We start from the raw sequence: 23,789 nt of genomic DNA, 5'->3' as shown, positions 1-23,789 counted from the left end.
CTAGCAGTACAGCCTGCCTAGCTTTTGGGTGGTATCTAAAAAATTCTAAATGTAAATTGGATACCAGAAGTGTGTTGTCTGTCACTTATTGGTTAGTGTTATTGTTCCTGTGCTCTGGCATCAATTGGACATTATATTGTCACAGAGGAGATAACCAGGCTTATCCTGGACAATCAAACTACTGTGGTCTGACTGGAAATTGCCTGCTGCAAATTTTAAGTTCTTGGACTTTGCTTATTTTATGCCATTAAAAATGAGAGGTGAAAGCTAAGGATTTCCAAAGTTCACATTTGTTTTTGACAGAAGGTGGCAATTCCTTAATAAGATTTCTTGCGTAAATACATCTACAAAAACTGAATTTAGCTTCCTTGAATACTATTAATAAAGGCAATGAGTAATTGAGCTATAAAGAGCAGGAAGGTCCTAAATTCAATTCCTTGTCTATGCTGAGTTTAGTGTTCTCATCGGGGAAGTAGTTGGTTTCTACAATTAGCTTTAGAGCACCCAGATTAGGAAAAGGAAGAATGAGCCAGTGTTCCAATTCCTGATTACTGTAACACAGCACCTGATGTGAAGTAAATGTCTATGGACACCAGAAGAGGACAAATTTGGACTCTTTTGCAATGCCATGCATGGCTGATATACTTGATGACACCCTTTGTATGAGGTTACGTGTGATGATTGTTCAGAGGAGGAACACACATTATATTGTCACACGTGAAGATTGGTGTTTAGATGAGGGACACATTCTCTTTGTTGTCACACATGAAGATTGGTTGCGTCCTGGCGCCTCTGTCTGTCATATTCTTCTCCATGCTGCTATTATGTGCTTTCAGCAACTCAAATGGGGATGTCCACCTGCACACCAGAGCTGACGGCAAACTGTTCAACTTGGCAGGACTTTGGTCTTGAAGTGCTTAAAGTCCTGGTCCGTGAGTTGCTGTTTGCTGTTGATGCTGCACTGACATCCTATAATGAAGTTTACTTGCAGCAGCTCGTCGATCGGTTCTTCTGTGCCTGCAAGGAGTTTGCACTGTCAATCAGCGTCAGGAAAACCAAAGTTATGGGTCAGGACGTAGAGACTACACTTTCCAACAACATCAACAACCTTGGAGGGCGTTGATAGCTTCATATACCTTGGATCAATGATCACCAGCAATCTGTTCCTTGATACTGAAATCAGCACCAGCTGCAGATGTCATGTCAAAGTTTCGAAGCCAAGTGTGGACTAACAGCAAACTAACAGGAAATGCAAAGCTTCTTCTGTACCAGGCTTGTGTTCTCAGCACCCTCCTTCATAGTAGCGAAGCATGTATAAGTTATGCAAGCCAAGAAAAGCGGCTGAACAGCTTCCATCTCAGCTGCCTCAGATGGATATTGGGCATCTCCTGGCAGGACAGAGTGCCGAATACAAAAGTACACCAGCGTGCATGGATCCCCCAGCATGTGTGCCCTCTTGACTCAGCGACGACTCCGTTGGCTGGTCATGTGCGCAGAATGGATGATGGCCGCATCCCCAAAGACATGCTCTATGGTGAGCATGGTATTGGCATGAGACCAACTGGTCATCCACATCTGCGATACAAGGATGTCTGCAAGTGAGACCTAAAGTTGACCGGGATCAGTGTCACTGCATGGGAAATCCTTGCTGCTGACCGGAGTTCCTGGAGAATGACAGTCAGGAAGAGAGTGGAAAAAGCAGAGGTCAAAAGAAACGACTAGATGGTGGAAAAAAAGAGCCCGGCAGAAGGAAAAAACATCAGTCGATTTCAGGCCCACAATGTTCATCTGTGCTAGCTGTGGAAGGGATTGCCACTCGCGAGTCGGCCTCTAAAGCCACAACAGGTGATGTTCAACTCAGAAGTGAAACACACCCTGGGCCCAGTCTATCGTCATCTGAGACAGAAGAATGCCTACTACTGAATGAAGATTGGTGTTTAGATGAGGAGCGCACTATATCGGGTCACACATGAAGAATGATGCATAAATGAGTAACTGAAGGTCTGGTGATGATTGAAATCATGCCATAGCAAGAAGCATCTGCCTCTGGGGATTGTCAGTCTGATGTTTTACACCATTGCAACAGGGTTGTCCAATCTTTTCGTGTAGGGGGGCCACATTACAATTTTTGTTTTACATAGGGGGCCGTTGAGACAATTTCAAAAGATAAAGATATTAAAAAATTATCTTACTATTAATCAAAGCAGCAACAAATATACATTTTTGTGAAGAAGCTTTAAATGAGAAGACTAATTTATTGATTTACTTTCTCTTCACTATGTTGGACACTGATTTAGTGAGATACCTGCCATATTTTGCTTGTGCAAGTAGTTAATGTTTTCCCGCACACTTGTTGTAGTGACGTGGGGTATTCCGGATAGATGTCCATCTGTCAGGAGTGATCTTGATTATTCTTTTCGTCACTATCTCTCTCCGTTTTTCTCTCTCTCTCCCTGTGTCCCCCCTTTCTGTGTCCCTTCTCCGTGTCCCCCGCTGTGTTGTTCCCCCCGTGCCATCCTTGCTCTCTGTGTCCCTCTCTCTGTCCTCCTTTCTCTCTCTCTCTCTCTCTGCCCCTCCTCTGTGTCCTCTCTCTCTCTATGTCATCCATTTCCCCTCTCTGTCCCCCCTCTCTGTCCCACTTTCTCTTACTCTTTTTGTCCCCCTTTCTCTCTCTATGCCCCCTCTCTCTGTCTCCCTCCATCTCCCTGTCCCCCTCCCTTCCTCTCTCTGTCCCCCTCCCTCCCTCTCTCTGTCCCTCCTTCCCTCCCTGTCCCACTCCCCCTCTCTCTGCCCCCTCCCTCTCTGTTCCTCCCTCACTCCCTGTCCTCCCTCTCTGACCCCCTCCCTCTCTCTGTGTCCCTCTCCCCCCTCCCTGCCCCCCTCCCTCTCTCTCTGTCCTCCCCCCCTCTCTCTCTGTCCTCCCCTCCTTCTCTCTCTGTCCCCTCCCTCCCTCTCTCTCTGTCCCCTCCCTTCCTCTCTGACCCTCCCTTCCTCTCTCTCTTTTCCCTTCCTCTCTCCGTCCTTGTCCTCCCCCCTCTCTCTCTGTCTGTTCTCCCTTCCTCTCTCTCTGCCTGTATGTCCCACCTCCCCCTCTCTCTGTCCCCTCCCTCTCTCTCTGTCCCCCCTCCCGCTCGCTCTGCTCCCTCTCTCTCTTTGTCCCCCCTCCTCTCTCTCTGTCGCCCTCTCCTCCCCCCCCCTCTTTCCCCTTCCCCTACGTCCCCCCTTCCCTCCCCCTACATCCCCCCTTCCCTCTCTCCCCCTTTCTCTCTCTCTATTCCCCGTTCTCTCGCCTGTCAGTTTCAAAGCTGACAAGTGCTTGAATCGGGAACAGCAGTCTCTGAACTTTGGACAGATTCGGGGTTTTCCGGGGGGGGGCTTTAAAATATAAATCGCATGTCAGTTTCACAGCTGATAGGTGCTTGAATAGGGAACAGCAGTTTCTGAACTTTGGCGTTTTCCGGCGGGTTCCGACCTTTTTAAAAGCTGGTCTGGAAGGTAAAGCCAATGAGAAATTTCTCATCTCAGATATTACTAGCCACGGACCCCCTGGAGAGGATGAGCAACAGCCCCAGTACAGTTTACATCGGCGGGCTGGTTGGAAATCTTCGACGGGCTGGATCCTGGTCCGCTGGCCGTATGCTGGACAACCCTGTTTTACACTAATTAGAGAAATCAGGGGACACAATCACTGACCAACGCAAGCAAATGGACCTCTGGGTGGAGCACTACCTAGAACTGTACTCCAGGGAAAATGTTGTCACTGAGACCGCCCTCAATGCAACCCAGTCTCTGCCAGTCATGGATGAGCTGGACGTACAGCCAACAAAATCAGAACTCAGTGATGCCATTGATTCTCTAGCCAGCAGAAAAGCCCCTGGGAAGGACGGCATTACCCCTGAAATAATCAAGAGTGCCAAGCCTGCTATACTGTCAGCACTCCATGAACTGCTTTGCCTGTGCTGGGACGAGGGAACAGTACCTCAGGACGTGCGCGATGCCAATATCATCACCCTCTATAAAAACAAAGGTGACCGCGGAGACTGCAACAACTACCGTGGGATCTCCCTGCTCAGCATAGTGGGGAATATCTTTGCTCGAGTCGCTTTAAACAGGCTCCAGAAGCTGGCCGAGCGCGTCTACCCTGAGGCACAGTGTGGCTTTCGTGCAGAGAGATCGACCATTGACATGCTGTTCTCCCTTCGTCAGATACAGGAGAAATGCCGCGAACAACAGATGCCCCTCTACATTGCTTTCATTGATCTCACCAAAGCCTTTGACCTCGTCAGCAGACGTGGCCTCTTCAGACTACTAGAAAAGATCGGATTTCCACTAAAGCTAAGTATCATCACCTCATTCCATGACAATATGAAAGGCACAATTCAGCAGAGCGGCACCTCATCAGACCCCTTTCCTATCCTGAGTGGCGTGAAATAGGGCTGTGTTCTCGCACCCACACTGTTTGGGATTTTCTTCACCCTGCTGCTCTCACATGCGTTCAAGTCTTCAGAAGAAGGAATTTTCCTCCACATAAGATCGGGGGGCAGGTTGTTCAACCTTGCCCATCTAAGAGCGAAGACCAAAGCACGGAAAGTCCTCATCAGGGAACTCCTCTTTGCTGACGATGCTGCTTTAACATCTCACACTGAAGAGTGTCTGCAGAGTCTCATCGACAGGTTTGCGGCTGCCTGCAACAAATTTGGCCTAACCATCAGCCTCAAGAAAACGAACATTATGGGACAGGATGTCAGAAATGCTCCATCCATCAATATCGGCGACCACGCTCTGGAAGTGGTTCAAGAGTTCACCTACCTAGGCTCAACTATCACCAGTAACCTGTCTCTAGATGCAGAAATCAACAAGCGCATGGGTAAGGCTTCCACTGCTATGTCCAGACTGGCCAAGAGAGTGTGGGAAAATGGCGGACTGACACAGAACACAAAAGTCCGAGTGTATCAAGCCTGTGTCCTCAGTACCTTGCTCTACGGCAGCAAGGCCTGGATAACGTATGTCAGCCAAGAGCGACGTCTCAATTCATTCCATCTTCGCTGCCTCCGGAGAATCCTTGGCATCAGGTGGCAGGACCGTATCTCCAACACAGAAGTCCTCGAGGCGGCCAACATCCCCAGCTTATACACACTACTGAGTCAGCGGTGCTTGAGATGGCTTGGCCATATGAGCCACATGGAAGATGGCAGGATCCCCAAGGACACATTGTACAGCGAGCTCGCCACTGGTATCAGATCCACCGGCCGTCCATGTCTCCGCTTTAAAGACGTCTGCAAACGCGACATGAAGTCCTGTGACATTGATCACAAGTCGTGGGAGTCAGTTGCCAGCGATCGCCAGAGCTGGCGGGCAGCCATAAAGGCGGGGCTAAAGTGTGGCGAGTCGAAGAGACTTAGCTGTTGGCAGGAAAAAAGACAGAAGTGCAAGGGGAGAGCCAACTGTGTAACAGCCCCGACAAACAATTTTTTCTGCAGCACCTGTGGAAGAGTCTGTCACTCTAGAATTGGCCTTTATAGCCACTCCAGGCGCAGCTCCACAAACCACTGACCACCTCCAGGCACTTAACCATTTGTCTCTCGAGACAAGGAGGCCAAAGAGAGAGAGAGTGCAGTAGTGGAACAGCCTTGCCCAGAGGACAGGATAACTTTGAAAAAGTATATATATAATTTTCAAAATTACAAATATCACAAATAGAATAGAAAAAAATATATACTGATATTTCATTCATTCATTGTCCTTTGTGATTATTCTGTAGGGTATTTTGCTTTTTGGATAAGTTGGAATTATTTGCTGCTTTACTGCCCTCTATGGTTGTAACTCCGTTGAAAATTCAAAGAAGAATCCATTTTTTGGCAATTGCTGTGATTTGTTATGTAGTTGCGACCTGCCGTAAGAAGTTATATTTCCTGTTGGGCCTCGTGGAGTTAGTAGTTCAGGAAGCTGCACAATGTTTAAGAAGTGAGCTTTTCATTTCATATTGTTGCTTCTATTTTCCTATCAGAAATAATCGTCTTGTGATATTCAGATTCCTTATGCTGGTTCGAACTTGTTCCTTTAATTTATTGCATTTGGTTTTAATGGTTATTTCCCCATCATCCGTGATAAATGTATTTTCATTAATGCAATCAAGTTCAGGATTGTCGGGCTGTCCTCGGCCTTGTAACTTTTCGTGTCGGATTTTATCGAGTTATTTTTCTCCCTCTTCCCCCCTCCCCCCCCCCTTTTTCAGCAAAAAACATGGATGTATGTCTACAGTGTTACAAGCTGACTTCGTGAAAAGGTGTTTCCCATTTTTTTTGGTTTCCAGATCACGTATTGAATAATTCCAAATTATTGAAATGGATATGATCCTTTTCTCAAACAAAAGCCAAATAATGCGGATGTTGAAAATCTGAAATAAAAGCCAAAAATACTGGAAAATGCAGCATCTGTGGAGCGAGAGACAGAGTTAACGTTTTAGGTCGATGACAGTTAGAAATATTTTTTTAATGCATCTTCTTACCAGATGGCATAGTGAGTTTATTTTGGATGCAGTTGAGCCAATCGAGACCAGGAAAGTCTTGAGTTCCAGCACCAGTCAATCCTTATTTAGCTAATGGCAGTGGTAGGGTTGTTACTGAGATGTACTGTAGTCTATGTTAATGTGGGTGTGTGGCATTGGTGAGGGCTCCTGCTGCTGGATTTATCCGGTAACCCCAAATGGTGTGTTTTGGGCATGACTGCGATGTCTTCTGCGGTCACTTTGGCTGCTGACACTCAGTGTCTAGTTCATGCATGAAGAACAACCACTTGCATAAGGTACTGGATCGATACTGGCAGTTGTGGTAATGAACCTCAGCAAAGTCAGCATCTTTGGAAAGAGGGAAAGAACAATTTTGAAACAATGTGTGTATATGGTGTCCAAATGATTGTATCTGTTTGGAATATGAATGGAGTGTGTCTTTTATGTTTTAGAAAACCTAAGCTGTGAGAATGACTCATTTGTTTTCTATCTTAACAGATTTGATGAAAAGGAAAATGTTTCAAACTGCATCCAGCTGAAAACATCTGTTATTAAAGGCATTAAAAATCAGTTGGTGGATCAGTTTCCAGTAATTGAGCCATGGTTGAATCAAATCATGCCAAAGAAGGATCCTGTAAAAATAGTAAAATGGTACAATTTAGCTTGTTCATATTCTAAATATAAAAAAAATTCAATTATTAAATGATATTTCTCTTTTCTCTCTCTCTCTCTGCACTCCATACTTGCAGTGCCTATGCAAGTGATTTTTTTTCCGTTGTACCTGCTCAATCCATCCCATTTCCCAGCAACATTCTTTAACTGCCTTTTGATCTTTTACAATTTTTTTTCCAGATATAAGCAACTGTTGTTGGTGACTCCCAAAAAACAGCCTCACAGCTCCAGCGACCCGGGTTCAGTTCTGGGTACTGCCTGTGCGGAGTTTTGCAAGCTCTCCCTATGACCGCGTGGGTTTCCGCTGGGTGCTCCGGTTTCCTCCCACAGCCAAAGATTTGCAGGTTGATAGGTAAATTGGTCATTGTAAATTGCCCCTAGTGTGTAGGTAGGTGGTAGGAGAATTGAGGGAAGGTGGGGATGTGGTAGGGGACATGGGATTAATGTAGGATTAGTATAAAATGGGTGTTTGATGGTCGGCACAGAGTCGGTCGGCCGAAGGGCCTGTTTCAGTGCTGTATCTCTCTGACTCTGTAACAGTATTATTTTTCTTATAATTATTTCTGTCTTTCTTGCGCTATTTCTGTCATCATTGTTTCTGTCCAATTAATTTTCAATATATGCCTGTAGCACCATAACTCGAAACACTTCCAGTAGCCTCCCTACTTCAATTTTCAAAGTCCAGTTTTCATATCCCTATTGTTTACAGAAAAAAATAAATGTTCTATTTATTATTAGCTTGGTTTTATTGCACAGAATCATCTTCATAATATTTCTAAATTTGATACAATTTTTGCCATGTAAATCAGTTTTGTCAGTAGATTTGACATTTTAGTAGTAGTATACTGAAGGAAATATTGCAAGATCACAAGATAAGTTCAGATGAAGAAGGTCACATAATCCGTTGGGTATTCTGAAAGTTGTCTGACATTGTCTTATTATAGCATGTAGTTGTTTCTTAAATATAGCCAGTATCCTGACCTCAACATCCTTACCTGGCTGTCCATCCATCAACTGTTGATTACTGCCTGTGCAAAAAATTTATTCCTGATATGATTTAAGTTAGTTCTGTGGTCATGCTGCTGCAACATATTGCTGTACTGTTAAGTTAACTTTCTCAATCTTAAGTATCTTGTGTACTTCTATAAGGTCCCCTCTGAGATGTCTCTTTTTGAGTCTAAAGATCTATAATTTTTGAAGTAATTTGTCATGGCTCTTCTGTCACCAGACCTTGCTTTTATAGCTCTCCTTTAAATTGCCTCCATTTCTAGGATGGTCCCATTAGTCTTCGCAACTAGATATGTATACTGCACACTTCTGGGGATTTGAATTCTGCACTTAAGCTAGAGCACTTTAATGTTATGTGATATTCTTTAATACGTCACCTTAAGTTGCTCAGGCACGAATGTTATATGTGCAACATTCAGTGCTTTATTTTAATGTTACATGACTCAAAATGCTCATCAGACACAAAATTTGAAGGTTTAAAATCTATTATTTTGTTACTCAGGTTAAGTAGGCATATTCCTCGCTCTTGCTATTGCAGTTTACTGAAATCTGGTGACAACACAGTGCATGAGGATTATCACTTAGAATCTACTTATTGTTTAGCAGTGTTTATGATATCATTGAAACCCTCCCAAGAAGGGAAAGGAAATGGAGAAGGGAAAATTAAAATGGGTGAAGAAAATAGCGCAGTTATTTTGAATTGTGGAAAATGTTTACGATACTTATTGACATGATCAACCCTACATATTCATTATTTGCCAGTAAATAGCAGTGCATTGTTTGTGTTGCTCTGTCTTCAGTTGCATCTTAGATTTTATTATGCATTTAAGGGTAAGGTACCCAACAATCTGAATTTGATGGTTTAATATTGGGAGTGTAAATTGTTAAATTTAGCTGCTTTGTGGCCAATGGGTTAAGGTGTCGTCCAGCACAGCACTATGCCATATAGATGAGGTTCCTATATTTGATTCCTGATCTGTGTTGCTCTCAGCCAAGGCAGCAGTTGGGATGCTACAGTTGGGCGGCACAGTGGCGCAGTTGTTAGCACCGCAGCCTCACAGCTCCAGGGACCCGGGTTCTATTCTGGGTACTGCCTGTGCGGAGTTTGCAAGTTCTCCCTGTGACCGTGTGGGTTTTCGCCGGGTGCTCCGGTTTCCTCCCACAGCCAAAGACTTGCAGGTGATAGGTAAATTGGCCATTGTAAATTGCCCCCAAGTGTAGGTAGGTGGTAGGGAATATGGGATTACTGTAGGGTTAGTATAAAATGGGTGGTTGTTGGTCGGCACAGACTCGGTGGGCCGAAGGGCCTGTTTCAGTGCTGTATCTCTAAATAAAAAAAAAGTTGACGTTTCCTCGCCTCTGCACAGAAGAATACATCAGCCAAGATTCCCAATCATGATCCAGTGGCCCCCTGCTGGAAAGTGTGTTTGTGTGGAAGTAGAGTGAGAACAGGATCCTGATACCCTTTATTGCTAAACAGCTGCCCAAACCTATTGTCAGTGCTTAGTCGGAGTACTTAATGCTAACACAGTGTTCTCAAAGTAGAAAATGTTCTACTCCCCAGTACTACTGCGCTTTCATAATGATAAGCACAACATTTGTGGAAAGGGGATTGAAAAAAAGAAATGACCCTTGTGTTCAATGCATTGGGCTGTCGATGTCCATGGAACCGTATCTCAGTGTGAGATGGTGCCTGTAGGAGAGGAGTGGAAGAAATCCTCCTCCTTGTATTTATCGCACTGATTTAACAAAAAACGAAAGGCAGTACTGCACCTTGGTTTTTATACCAAGGTGGAATTGAAGTGGTAAAGTCCAAATTTATGCCAGCTCTTGCTGCATAAAAGGAATAAGAATCTGTGCACACAATACTGAACTAAATTACACAAGTCCTCATACAGAAAGAACCCGTAACATGCTTCAGAAGCTTCTCAGAGTTGTCAACTTGGTTCATTTGGTAGAACTTTAATTTCTGGGTCAAAAAATTGAGATTTGACTCATAATCTAGACTTATATTGTCGTGTATCAATGATGGAATGCTGGATTGTCAAAGATGCGATCTTTTGGCTGAGATTTTAGGCCATGGTCACGCCTCCCTGTTCCAGTGTTTCAAGTACCTATGATCCCACTATAATATTAACAAAAAATTAGAAGGCTTTCCTGGTGGCCTGGCCATCATTCTTCCTTCCAACCAGCGAAAAAACAAATTAACTGGTTGTTCATCTCATTGCTGTAAACGGCATGTTGCTGATGTAGAATGGCTGCTGACATGAAACAGTCACTGCACTTCAAAAAGTAATTAATTAGATGAAAAATGCTTTGAAATGTTGTAATTTAATAAGGGATTATGCAAATATAAGTATGAGATAAACACTTGAATAAATACTTAATATTCTAAATGCTATAATTTAACAAATTATAGAAAATGTCATTTTTATTTGTCAACATTTTTCTGAAGGAAAAAAACCTGATTATTTTACAAATTACAGAACAATTTAAGTAACATGGGCATCATTTGTTTTTTTAACCATAACTTGAGAGCCTAATATTCCATTTTCCTATTCTCTGTTTGCAGCCATGAACATATAGAGATCCTGACTGTTAATGGAGAATTGCTGTTCTTCAGACAGAGGGAGGGACCTTTCTACCCAACCTTACGATTACTTCACAAGTGTAGGTTGACTGCTTTTAAGTGTATTTGAAAGACTAGTAAACTCACTTATAATTACTTTGTGGAATAATGCTATCTTTCCCTATTTGTATTATAATTTTTAAAAAGCTACTTCCAGAGTTGTACGATTATTATAAGAGAATGGCTGCAACATGATTTTCTATATGGTTTTATATTTTTCCAAATTTTGATTAAAGAAATTTAGTCCTTGTAGAAGAGACTTCTAACAGTGAGTTAGTACAATATTATTCTTTGAAGACCTGGATTACTCATGAAGTGGATTCATAATGTGGGAGTTGGGTCATCAGTCTGACATCTGAGTGCACTAAAGATAGGTGTTCTGAGACCACCTCTTGGAGGCAATGTTAAGTGTTTTCTTTGACTCTTCATGGGATGTAGGCATCGCTGGCAAGGCCAGCATTTATTGCCCAACCCTAATAGCCTGTAAAAAGGTTATGGTGAGCCCCCTTCTTGAACTTTTGCAGTCCTTGTGGTGTAAGTACACCCACAGTGTTGTTAGGGAGGGAGTTCCAGGATTTTGAACCGCTGACAGTGAAGGAATGGCAATATAAGTCCAGGTCTGAATGGTGTGTGACTTGGAGGGGATCTTGAAGGTGTTCCCAAGCATCTCCTGCCCTTGTCCTTCTAGGTGGTAGAGGTCGGAGGTTTGGAAGGTGCTGTGGAAGGAAGCATGGTGAGTCGCTGCAGTGCATCTTCTCGATGGTACATACTGCTGCCACTGTGTGCCAGTGGTGGAGGGAGTGAATGCTTAAGGTGGTGGATGGGTGCCAATCCAGTGGACTACTTTGCTTTGGATGATGTTGAACTTATTGAGCATTGTTGGAGCTGCACTCATCCAAGCAAGCATATTCCATCACACTCTGACTTGTGGATAGGGGAAAAGCTTTTGGGGAGTCAGAAGGTGAGTTATTCGCTGCTGACCTGCTCTTGTGGCCACAGTATTTATATGCTGGTCCAGTTCAGTTTCTGGTCAACGGTGACCCCCAGAATGTTGATAGTGGGGGATTTAGCGATGGTAATACTGTTGAATGTCAAGCGGTGATGGTTAGATTCCCTCTTGTTGGAGATAGTCAGTGCCCGGCACTTGAATGTTACTTAGCACTCATCAGCCCAAGCCTGAATGTTGTTGAGGTCTTGCTGCATACGGGCATGGACTGTTAGTATTTGAAGAGTTGCGAATGTTACTGAACACTGTGCAAGCATCAATGAACATACCCACTTCTGACCTTGTGTTGGACGGAAGGTCATTGATGAAGCAGTTGAAGATGGTTGGGCCTAGGTCACTACTCCGAGGAACTCCTGCAGCGATGTCCTGGGGCTGAAGTGATTGGCCTCCAACAAGCACAACCATCTTCCTTTGTGCTAGGTATGGCTCCAGCCAGTGGAGAGCTCTCCCCCCGATTCCCATTGACATCAATTTTGTTAAGGATGAGTACTGATTCATCAGTTGTAGGAGGGCAGTCAATAATCAGCAGGAGATTTCCTTGCCCATGTTTGACCTGATGCTATGAGACTTCTTGGAGACCAGAGTCAATGTTGAGGACTCCCAGAGCCACTGCATCCTACTGTGCCGTGCAGTCACCATTGTGATTGGACATACCCAGGGATAGTGATGGAGGAGTCTGGAACATTGGTTGTAAGGTATGATTCTGTGAGTATGACTGTGTCAGGCTGTTGCTTGACTAGTCTGTGGGACAGTGTCCCATTAGGTGCAGCATAATTCCACAGACTGTTGTGGAGTTAGTGCGAAAAAATTCTGCACAGTCCAACATATTCCTTCTGGCTCTCCTGATACAGATTAACTAGAAAATAAAATAACCTTACTCATGCATGCTTGCATATGTACACAGTTCCTTTATTGGCAGTCGTCAGCGTAATGGATCTGCCACCTGTGCATCACACTTGACGTGTTCTCCAATCAGTACCTGTCATTTAATCACATGAGTGCATATAGATCATAATTAATATCTTAGTTTCATCGCCATCTTTATTCTTGGTTATGTTTGAAATCAAGCTGCAACAATATTGGAATGTCTATTTTCCAGCTTTATTGAAGCAGCGATTTATCAACACCCATTTAGCTTCTCAGGTCTGAAAGTAACTTTTTATTTGTTTGTGGGAATGTGGGCGTCACTGCATAGGCCAGCATTTGCCCATCTCTAATGCCCTTGAGAAGGTGGTGGTGAGCTGCCTTCTTGAACCGCTGCACTCCTTGGGGTGCAGGTACACCAACAGTGCTGTTGGAAGGACTGTTTTGTGTACATGCACCCCCAAGGACTGCAGCAGTTCAAGAAGGCAGCTCGCCACCACCTTCTCAAGGGCATTTAGAGTTTGGCAATAAATGCTGCCCACATCCCACGAATGAATAAAATAAAAACTCACTAGTTATCAACATTTATTGAAGAGTGGGGAACATGAAAGCTATAGCACGAATATTTAATCAAAGGAAAGGGGAACTTAAAATTGTTTTCCTCTAGAACATTGATCAGCTGCCTTGTATTACAAGATCCTGGCAAACTGATTCATGCTGTTGACTAAAATACATAAAATTAAAAGTCACTGTGGTAAAAATCATATTTTAAATAGTACTCGTTTAATTGCTAATGAAAGAGATTAGTTTGGACCCCAAAATGCGCAGGGTGCATTTGGGTATCTGTCTACCTACCTCCTTCCCAGAAGACATTCAGGAAGATGGTGGCATAGTGGTAATGTCACTGAAGTAGTATTCCAGAGGTCCAGGCTAATGCCCTGTGGACACTGGTTCAAATCCCACCATGACAGCTGGTGGAATTTAAATTTAATTAATAAATCCAATTAATAATAAAGTCTGGAATTGAAAACTAGTCTCAATAGTTTCATGGCACTATTACCGATTGTTGTAAAAACCAATCTGGTTCAGCAATGTCCCTCAGGGAAGGAGATCTGTTGTCCTTACCTGGTCTGGCCTTCTTGTGACTCCAGACCCATAGCAATGTGGTTGACTCTTAACTGCCCTCTGAAGTGGCCGAACAAGCCACTCAGCTGTCTAGGGCAATTAGGAATGGGCAGCAAATGCTGGCCTTGCCAGTGACGCCCACATCCCATGAAAGACTAACAAAAAACACAATGAAAGATCTACTGGCAAGGGAGTCAATAAAAAAATTTTGAAAATAAATTCCACTCCTTTCCAGGGTTCAGGCTGCCTCCAGCACTTGGACCTCTGACTCCCCCAATCTCTCAAACTGGTGGTGTCCACATCCTTCTAGAGGCTGATGCACCTCATCTTATTGAGCATTCCAGCCTCCAGATATAAAGTTGGTGCCAAAGGGGATGGGGGAGTAGGAACTCCCATTATAGAGGGCTTTGTGCCCTACAAGGACAAGTGGGAAATCCCAGTTCTGGACAAGGCGTGGCATGTTCAGGTCAAGCCTTTTACCAAGCTGTTCCGTCATAGTTATTGAGGGAGCTTTGCTTAATGGCCCAGTAAATTTGTCTCCTCTGTACATCAATGGAAATCATACAATCTAATGAACAACCAATTAGTTTGGATGGAGAAAACATTTTGATCCCTTTTTATATCCTTCCGGAATATTAACTGTACCATCTTTTACTGCTTTTTACATCATTTGAACAAGCAGAAAAGATCTCAGTTTTGCATCTCATCTAAAGAAGATAGCACCACCTTCTAGCACCTAATGCAGCAGAACTAGCTGCGCCCCAAGCCAAGCTGTTCCAGTACAGCTACAACACTGGCATCTACCTGGCAATGTGGAAAATTGCCCAGGTATGTCCTGTACACACAAAGCAGGACAAGTCCAACCCGGCCAATTACTGCCCCATCTGTCTACTCGACCATCAGTGAAGTGATGGAAGGTGTCGTCGACAGTGCTATCAAGCGGCACTTGCTTAGCAATAACCTGCTCAGTGATGCTCAGTTTGGGGTCCGCCAGGGCCACTTAGCTCCTGACCTCATTACAGCCTTGGTTGAAACACAGACAAAAGAGCTGAACTCGAGAGGTGAGGTGAGAGTGACTGCCCTTGACATCAAGGCAGCATTTGACTGAGTCTGGCATCAAGGAGCCATAGCAAAACTGGAGTGAATGGGAATCGGGGAAAACTCTCCGCTGGTTGGAGTCATACCTAGCACAAAGGAAGATGGTTATGGTTGTCTGTGGTTTATCATCTCAATTCCAGGACATCACTGCAGGAGTTCCTCAGGGTAGTGTCCTAGGCCCAACCATCTTCAGTTACTTCATCAATGACCTTCCTTCCATCATAAGATCAGAGGTGGGGATGTTCGCTGATGATTGCACAATGTTCAGCACCATTCGTGACTCCTCAGGGACTGAAGCAACCCATGTAGAAATGCAGCAAGACCTGAACAATATCCAGGCTTGTGCTGATAAGTGGCAAGTAACATTTGCACCATACAAGTGCCAGGCAATGACTGTCTCAAACAAGAGAGAATCTATTTCCCCATGACATTCAATGGCATTATTTGAATCCCCCACTATCAAAATCCTGGGAGCTATCATTGACCAGAAACTGAACTGAAGTATCCATATAAATACCATGGCTACAAGAGCAGGACAGAGGCTAGGAATTCTGCGGCGAGTAACTCACCTCCTGACTCCCAAAGCCTGTCCACTATCTACAAGGCACAAGTCAGGGGTGTGATGGAATACACACCAATTCCCTGGATGGGTGCAGCTCTAACAGCACTCAAGAAACTCAACACCATCCAGGACAAAGTAGCCCTTTTGATTGGCACCCCATCCATGAACATTCACTCCCTCCACCACCGATGCACAGTGGGGGCAGCAGTATGTACCATCTACAAGATGAGCTGCAGCAATGCACCAAGGCTTCTTCAACAGCACCTTTCAAACCCATGACTTCTACTACCGAGAAGGACAAGGACAGCAAATGCATACCTGCAAGTTACCCTCCAAGCCGCACACCATCCTGACTTGGAACTATATCGCCGTTCCTTCACTGTCGCTGGGTCAAAATCCTGGAACTCTTCCTAACAGCACTGTGGGTGTATCTACCTCACATGGACTGCAGCGGTTCAAGAAGGCGGCTCACCACCACCTTCTCAAGGGCAATTAGGGATGGGCAATAAATGCTGTCATAGCCAGTGATGCCCTCATCCTATGAATTTAAAAAAAAAACCTCTCAATTCTGCAGCAGATGGTCAGTTGAGGTTAAATGCTCGAGTCCTGATTTGTGGCTTGAACACAACTTTTTGACATGACTTAGTTTGCTACCAATTCAGCTATGCTGACACAATTTAAATAAACTTTGCATTAACTGTCAGTTTTTGGCTCCGTCAATGGCCTAATGCATAAAGACACTGCTTTGTGTTGCATAAAGCCAGTGGCTCTCAACCTTTTTTGGCTAGATCCTCACTAGCCTCTCATACCACTAACTGTAACGTTACCAGTTGATATGGTTGACAAACAGGAGGTCATCTAAGAAAATAGAGGAAAATAAAATGGAATTGGATTAGTAATCAGTTTCATCATATTGTATATTTTCATGATCCCAGCTCTTGATTGTTTTACCAGTGGTCGCTGGTAAACCATGCATGTGTAAATGTTGGGTGTGAACAGGCTAAGCCTGAGCTGTGATGCCACCCTTACCCCCATGATTAGATAGTCCAGGGACATTCACTGTCCAAACTCATGAAAAATGGTCAGTTGGACGAGGTCCCAGCTGAGTCAAAATATTCAGAATGGAAGGAGACAAAAATTGAAAAGAGCCATCTTAAATTGACAGGACAAGTTTTTATTTGCCAAGTTTCTTTGGAATGATTATATGAGAACCTTAGTCTGAACTATTCTTTAAGTATAATTTATGCACAAATGTAACTTGAGGTATGTAATTTGTGACAGTAATTGGGCTGTAATGAAAATGCTAACTTGAAGTGTTTAGTTTAAGTGGAATGTTATTGATCTCCAATTCTTCATCACAGATCCCGTTATCTTACCACACCAACAGGTCGATAAAGGGGCTATCAAGTTTGTGCTTAGTGGGGCCAATATCATGTGTCCTGGTTTAACTTCCCCCGGAGCTAAGCTTCACCCAGCTGACACTGACACTATAGTTGTATCCTTGATGTGACTCGTTTACCTACCTGAAACCAAATATAGATTGTTTTTCATAAAATAAAATTATCAAGGCTGATTTATAAGTGTGTTGCACATTGAATTGTTTCATCATCTCATCATCTTTATAGCAATCTGCAATTTAATCTGTTTAGATACCAGTCCTTGAAGAAGTTGTGATAAATGGGGTAATACTTAGGGAGAATTGCTGAAAATAGAGACATGTTGAGGAAGCTTTTCGTCTTGCACTCATCAGGAATGAACCAGCAAATGGCTATCACTTATTTTGTTTAACTGAAACAGGCACAATGTTTGTACGTGTTCTTTCTGTCTGTAAAGAACAGGGCCGCGTGTATTAATCTCTTGTTGTATATCACGCAAACTTATGAACGGGCCTAAGGCTGTCATTTTTGGCCCTGAAAAGTGCCCTGTCTACCTCAAATTATCCTGGAAGGGTAATGTATCCCAAAAATTTGAGCAACAGGTAAAGCTAGCTGTTTCACGCTGCTACTATGCAGTAGCAACATATGTGGTGTTTGCCTCTAACAGGATGCTACTGTCAAGCCAAAAATCCGCCATGCCTATCACACAAATGAGTAATGTGATATGAGTTCTGTGCCAACGTGATGCTAGGTATATAGGCCGTACGTCCCAAAGGCTGGCAGATCATATCAAACACCGTGTCCCTTCCACTGTTCGCAACAGGCAAGCACCGGCCCTATCCAACAAGCCCATGCTTGCAAAACAGTGTCTAATATTAGATGTGATTCCGCGATTGGACAACATTTGCTAAATAATCCTCAGTGTGCTATGAACTATGCTGACAACCAGTTTAAGATTGTCAGTAGGGCTCGCAGTGTGGCGCATTTGCATGTACTGGAAGCTACATCTATTAATATACAGGGCCCTGCTCTTTGCAGACAGAACATGTCCAAACATTGTACCTGTTTCAGCTGAACAAAATAAGTGACCGCCATTTGCTGGTTCATTCCTCAGGGCGAAGCCTTGAACAATCAGAGTCAAACTGTCTGGTTTAAATTTCAAACAAAGCTTGGCAGTTAACTGTCAAGTCATCGTAAACTGGCACATTCTCTATGGCAACGCCTCTGCAATCAGAGTTTACTTGCCAATCAATCAGCACTCTCAAATAGTATAAAGTTGTTTTCCCTTACATTGGTATTCTTGTGGATTGTCCTGATGAGTGCAAGACAAACAGCTTTGACAGCATGTCTCTCTTTTCAGCAATTCTCAAGTTCTGTACTGCCAAAGAACTACTTAGGGAGAGTTACTTGCCGTAGGATATGATGTAGGTTTTACGTGGTTGGCAAATGATTGATAAAGATCATTAATCACGTTTACAGGTTTCTATTTTGTTCTCTCCTAATTTCCCTACCCCGACTCCACCCGAATCCATTGACTCATGGGGGTACTGGTAGCCCTTCAGTACTTCACCTAAGTGATCATTATTTGTGTTAATCTTGATAGTGAGTGTTGAGTAGCTATTCAGTTTGGAGGTTAGAACAGAGGAGCCAGATTCTGTCTTCACATGATGTTGATTCATGCATGTTCACTTGATAACAGTTGGAAGCATTAAAAACTGGTTGTTTTTCTTTCCCTAGAGGCACTGACGCCAGTTGTAGTGGTCTAACAGCTGCCCAGACTCAGATCTCAAGCTTTATTAATTCATCACAAAATTACAAAGTAGGCAAATCAACCCTAATACAGAACTGTGTGAATCATAATCCAGGAATTTTATAAAGAAACTTTTTTTTAAAATTCCAAATGTTCAAATTGTATTTTACTATTGAAAAGAAAACAAATATTGCTCAATTGACAAATCTACTATATTAAAAATCTTGTCTCTGCATGCATTTCCTGTCAGCTTTTCCTGTTATAAATTCAGTGCCACTACTGATGGGGTGGGGTGTAATTATCTACAGTGTCGATGCTTGTTACTGTCTTCATTACTGATCCTTGCTGAAGGACGGCTGCATTGTCCTTTACTGTTCTCCTGTTCCACCTAGGCAAGTCACATGTTCCATAGTTTCTGAACTAATCCATTGGGAAGAATTCTTTTACAGTATTTAATTCTTGAGTGAATTTAAAATTGGATAATTGGTATGCTTTATTGGAACTAGAGTAAAAGAAAAATATTGAACAGATTTTATGCAATTTTATTTAAACATTTTACTTTTCTATTTGAGGAGATAAGTACAGGTCTTTTCCTTTCAGTTATTGTTTGTATGTAAGAACTTTTTATTTCACTCTTGGTACTTGAATTTTTCCTTAACTGAATATTCTTAAGGCTATTATGGCTGAAGGCAAACAACATGCCCTGTCTGTGGGAGTTATGAAGATGCCAGCAGATAAAATGTAAATATATCTTGACTTTCTTTGGTGTTTTATTGGTTTAAAGAACACTGAATAACACTGCTTCTCTCTCCACAGATGCTGCCAGACCTGCTGAGTATTTCCAGCATTTCTTGTTTTTATTTCAGATTTCCAGCATCCATAATATTTTGCTTTTATTTTACTGAATAGTGACCTTTCACCCCGGGGATCCAGTTGAAGCTGGGAAAGAAATCAAAATGAGTTTCAAAGTCTCAGTCCAGTTCCTAGTAGGTATTGACGCATGAAACTAAAGTGACCTCAATTTCACACATATTGACAATCTCTCAGGCTGTAATATGTCAGCCTGGTACACAGTGAAGGGTGCTCTGCTGAGCTGGGAATTGAGACATTGGGAGGAAATTTTAACCTTAAAAAAACAGATGGGTTTGGGTCAGTTAGGAGGTTAAACAGTTCAACTTAATCCTGATTGAAACGCGTCTCCAACCTTTATACTTACGGTTTTAACGGCGTTTGGGGTGTGGGGGGGAGGCGGGCCGGCGACCAGCCAACCAACTCTGGGGAAGCGGATTGGTGCTGCAGATATAATGCTGCATAGAGAAAATGCTAGAAGCTATTATTAAAGACGTTATAGCAGGACACTTAGAAAAATTCAAGGTAATCGGGCAGAGTCAATATGGTTTTGTGAAAGGGAAATCATGTTTAACCAATTTATTGGAGTTCTTTGAAGAAGTAACGTGCTGCGGATAAAGGGGTATTGGTGGATGTACTGTACTTAGATTTCCAAAGGGCACCAACATCAAAGGTTGTTGCGAAAAATAAAAGCTCATGGTGTAGAGGGTAGCATATCGGCATGGTTAGAAAATTGGCCAGCAACCAGGAAACAGTTGGCATACATGGGTCATTTTTCCATTTGGCAAGATGTAACGAGTGGGGATCAGGGCTGAAGCCTCAACTTTTTACAATTTATATAAATGACTTAGATGAAGGGACCAAAGGTATGGTTGCTAAATTTTCTGATGGCGCAAAGATAGGTAGGAGAGTAAGTTGTGAAGAGGACGTAAGGAGGCTACAAAAGAATATAGATATAAAAGTTAAAATTCAGCCCATACTATTGGGGCAGAGAAGAGGGTGTGTTACTCTGCATCTATAAATGTGCCTTCTGTGCTTACTGAGTTGCTCTGAAGCTGAAAACATTAGTACAAGGTTGCATTCATAAGACAGGCCTTCAAAGGATGCGACTCACGTGACTAGACCCAGAATGACTGATACTGACCAAATGTTGGAGGAATGGGTCTTTGCATCTTTAAGCCTCCATCAATTTGATGAGATTTTTTTGTTCAATGTTACCTCCAACAGTTAATAGGTTAATAGCCAAAATGAAGAGACTTTCATTGCATCAGTTGAAACTGGATTCAATATTGGAATTCCAAGATGAATGAACAACATGACCAATGGTGCCATTTAAAAAAAAATAAAAATTAACTCGGTAGAGTTAAGAAAGTTGTCTATTCTGTACTCTATGATTACCCTTCAGTTGGTTCAGCGTACTTATTGAGCTGACATAACCTTAAGTTTTGTTTCCACGTGTCAATTAACAGTTGTTTTCTTTTTTGGTATACAAAGCTTCCCATCAAACAGTTACGATCACATTCCTATGGAGAAGCATGCCCAGCGGGGTACCAGCAATCAGATTGACCGAGCTTATCTGCCCTCAGAGACCATCAGCTAACCTCAGTAGTTACTTGACAGACTGATTAAAAGTGATTTTTGCTTGCCTAAGTCATTGCACTTAAAAAGTAACTCATTGTATGTAACATTGAGTCGTTGATATAAAATGCAGGAATTATTATACACTTTGACATCCAATCCGGGTTACTTATGGAAGAAAACATTGGTTTTGAGAATTTTGGTGGACTTGCCCTTCAAATTAGACTATTTGCTAACTTGTAGTAGGCACATAACTGAAAAAAGTAATTGAAGCTGCTTTTTGATATAAGTCATGGCAACATAATTAATTTCATTGGCTGGTTGACTGTGGGGGCTGATTTTAAAAAGACAACAACTCAAAATGAAGTAAATATATAAAGTAAAAACCCCTTTTTGATTTTTGTTTTGTTTCCACAGTGAACAAGTTAACAAAGGTATTGGAATTGAGAACATGCATTATTTAAATGATGGTCTCTGGCACATGAAGACATACAAATAACACAAATGCCAGCAATGCACGATATCTGCTAGAAGGGACAAATTGATAGACCAGCTGCAAGACATGTAGACATCTGCAATGTTGAATTTTAAGAATTGTAATTAATTTTGCTTTGTATAAACTCAACACTTCAATTCTATGTTCATCTGTCCTGGATTTATCGCTCCCTGACTAAACCTGTCTAAATTACAAAAGGACTTGTAACTACATCAAGGTATGCAGCAAAAACGACTCGTGCGCAATTTGGCAATGACTTGTTAAATCATAGATTGGACAGTGGGTTTGTACAAATATGGTTGCATAATTTCTGAATACATTCATTAAATTAATTATCAAGATTATACCAATGCTTTTTTTTTAAAAAAAAAGAAACTTACAGATCATTACATTTTTGTAATTCTGCCATTGGAGGATATTGTTACATTTTTAGACTTTGACTACATGCTATACTGTAAATAACTCACTCCAGACAAACTAGTGTTACTTTACCCACACAATATTTGATAATGTAGCATTGAAAGTAGTTGAAAATGAATCAGTGTTAACATTTAAACTTATTGGATATGATAAGCCCCTCTGGTCATGATCTAAACTATGGAAAGCGGAAGAATAAGCAAGAATTAGACTCTGGTTTAGGCTACATAACGTAAAATATTGGGTAGAAAGTAGCAATATATGATACAGCAGCTCTCACTTTTTACTGTCATTGCCTGCTTGGGTTTAAAAATAAGAGATGCAGTTTGCTATTGATGATACTGAGTCTGGAGTTTGCTTCATCTAAATCATTGAGCAATTTCTTATTTTTCCACCAACGTATTCTCCCATATTGTTTTCACTCCCCTTCATCTTTGTTCTGATTCCATTAAAAATTTTCTGTTCTCACCGGTGACCCACACTGAGTTCCCAACATTTTCTATTTATTTGTGGGATCTTTTGAATCCCTGAGTAATAAAAATAATTCATTCTACAGTATTAAACTTGCTTTTCTATAGCACCTCTAATGTAGTAAAATGTCTCCAGGCCTGTCACTGGAGTCTTTATCTGACAATTTGACAGAGCTGCATAAGGAGATACTTGGACACGTGAGCAAAAGCTTGGACAAAGAAGTAGGTTTTAAGGAACGCCTTAAAGGAGGAGAGGAAGTGGTCAAGTTTCAGGGAGGGCATTTCAGAGCTTAAAGCCTAGACAGCTGCAGGCATGGACACCAGTGGTGGAGCAATTAAAATAGGCCAGAACTGGAGGAGCAGAGACCTTGGAAGATTGTAGGGCTGGAGGAGGTTACATAAATAGGTGCAAGGGCATGGAGGGATTCAAATGCAAGAATGAGAATTTTCAAATGGAAGTGTTGCCAAAAAAGATTGGTAAGCACAGTTGCGACAGGTCAATAGGAGTTGGTGAGAGTTAGGATACGGGCAGCAGAGTTTCGGGTAATCCACACTATACATCAGATTGACTCGTGAAAATTTATTAACTATCATACTGTTCAAAGATGTTTGTCTACATGTTTCAACCATCTTTGGTAATCAAGCAATTCTGTTAATCACTCATGCCAATTAGGTATTTCTTTGTAAAGGTATAATTCAGTTGAATCTTATTCAGTGGGCTTGATTACTGAAGTTTTGCTTTGCCAATTTAAAGGCACACCAATGCGGTTTCTATTTTTTCTCTGCCTTGTGTCTAGGCTGATGCTATTTTTAAACTTGACCCTCCTTTTTTCAGTCTTGTGCTTGTGCTACTGGTGCTTATATTTGTACCATTCCTTTTCCCTGTCTATCAGCAGTCTCTTGCGTGTTCTATGAATGCTGACTTTCCTCGGATGTCAATTGAGCTAATTCCATTTTTAAACTATTAAAAGAACAGCTTCCATATCAACCCTGCATGTTTTTAAACTGTCAAAAATAAGCAGCCCTGTTTTCATTAAACACATCACTCACCTCCCTTTACTTTCAACTAGGTAATTATAACTGCCTTATAACTTTGTTCCTCAAACTAGACAGCAAGGGTTAATTGTGCATAGTAGTTGTTTCTTTTACTGGAGGATCCATAATGTAAGCACAAAGAACAAAGCTGTAGACACACCCTCGGTGGTGTTAACAGAATTTTATACCATGCATTGCCTGAAAGTGTTTTTTAAAAAAAAATGGAAGTAACACTAATGGCATTATCAAACCTCAGGTCACGGGGGTCGCATGCACATCTAGCTTAAGACATGCTTACAGCAGAATTGGTAAATTAAGCATTGTGTTTAATGAGGAATTTGAAGGG

The 23,789-nt window shown here is 42.3% G+C and overlaps 1 protein-coding gene across 1 annotated transcript; it reads left to right on the top strand.

Annotated features, from left to right (window-relative positions):
- Window positions 1–5,858: 5,858 nt before the first annotated feature.
- Window positions 5,859–21,865, top strand: mcts1 (MCTS1 re-initiation and release factor). The gene is made up of 6 exons (XM_068047431.1): window positions 5,859–5,964; window positions 7,007–7,159; window positions 10,761–10,858; window positions 16,834–16,967; window positions 19,272–19,339; window positions 21,443–21,865. The coding sequence occupies exons 1-6, from the start codon at window positions 5,954–5,956 to the stop codon at window positions 21,522–21,524; spliced, it is 546 nt and encodes a 181-aa protein (XP_067903532.1). The 5' UTR covers window positions 5,859–5,953; the 3' UTR covers window positions 21,525–21,865.
- Window positions 21,866–23,789: the final 1,924 nt, after the last annotated feature.

The sequence above is a fragment of the Heterodontus francisci genome, chromosome 15 (assembly GCF_036365525.1).
Source record: "Heterodontus francisci isolate sHetFra1 chromosome 15, sHetFra1.hap1, whole genome shotgun sequence".
Classification (NCBI taxonomy): Eukaryota; Metazoa; Chordata; class Chondrichthyes; order Heterodontiformes; family Heterodontidae; genus Heterodontus; species Heterodontus francisci.
This window is presented reverse-complemented; position numbering and strand designations above follow the sequence as displayed.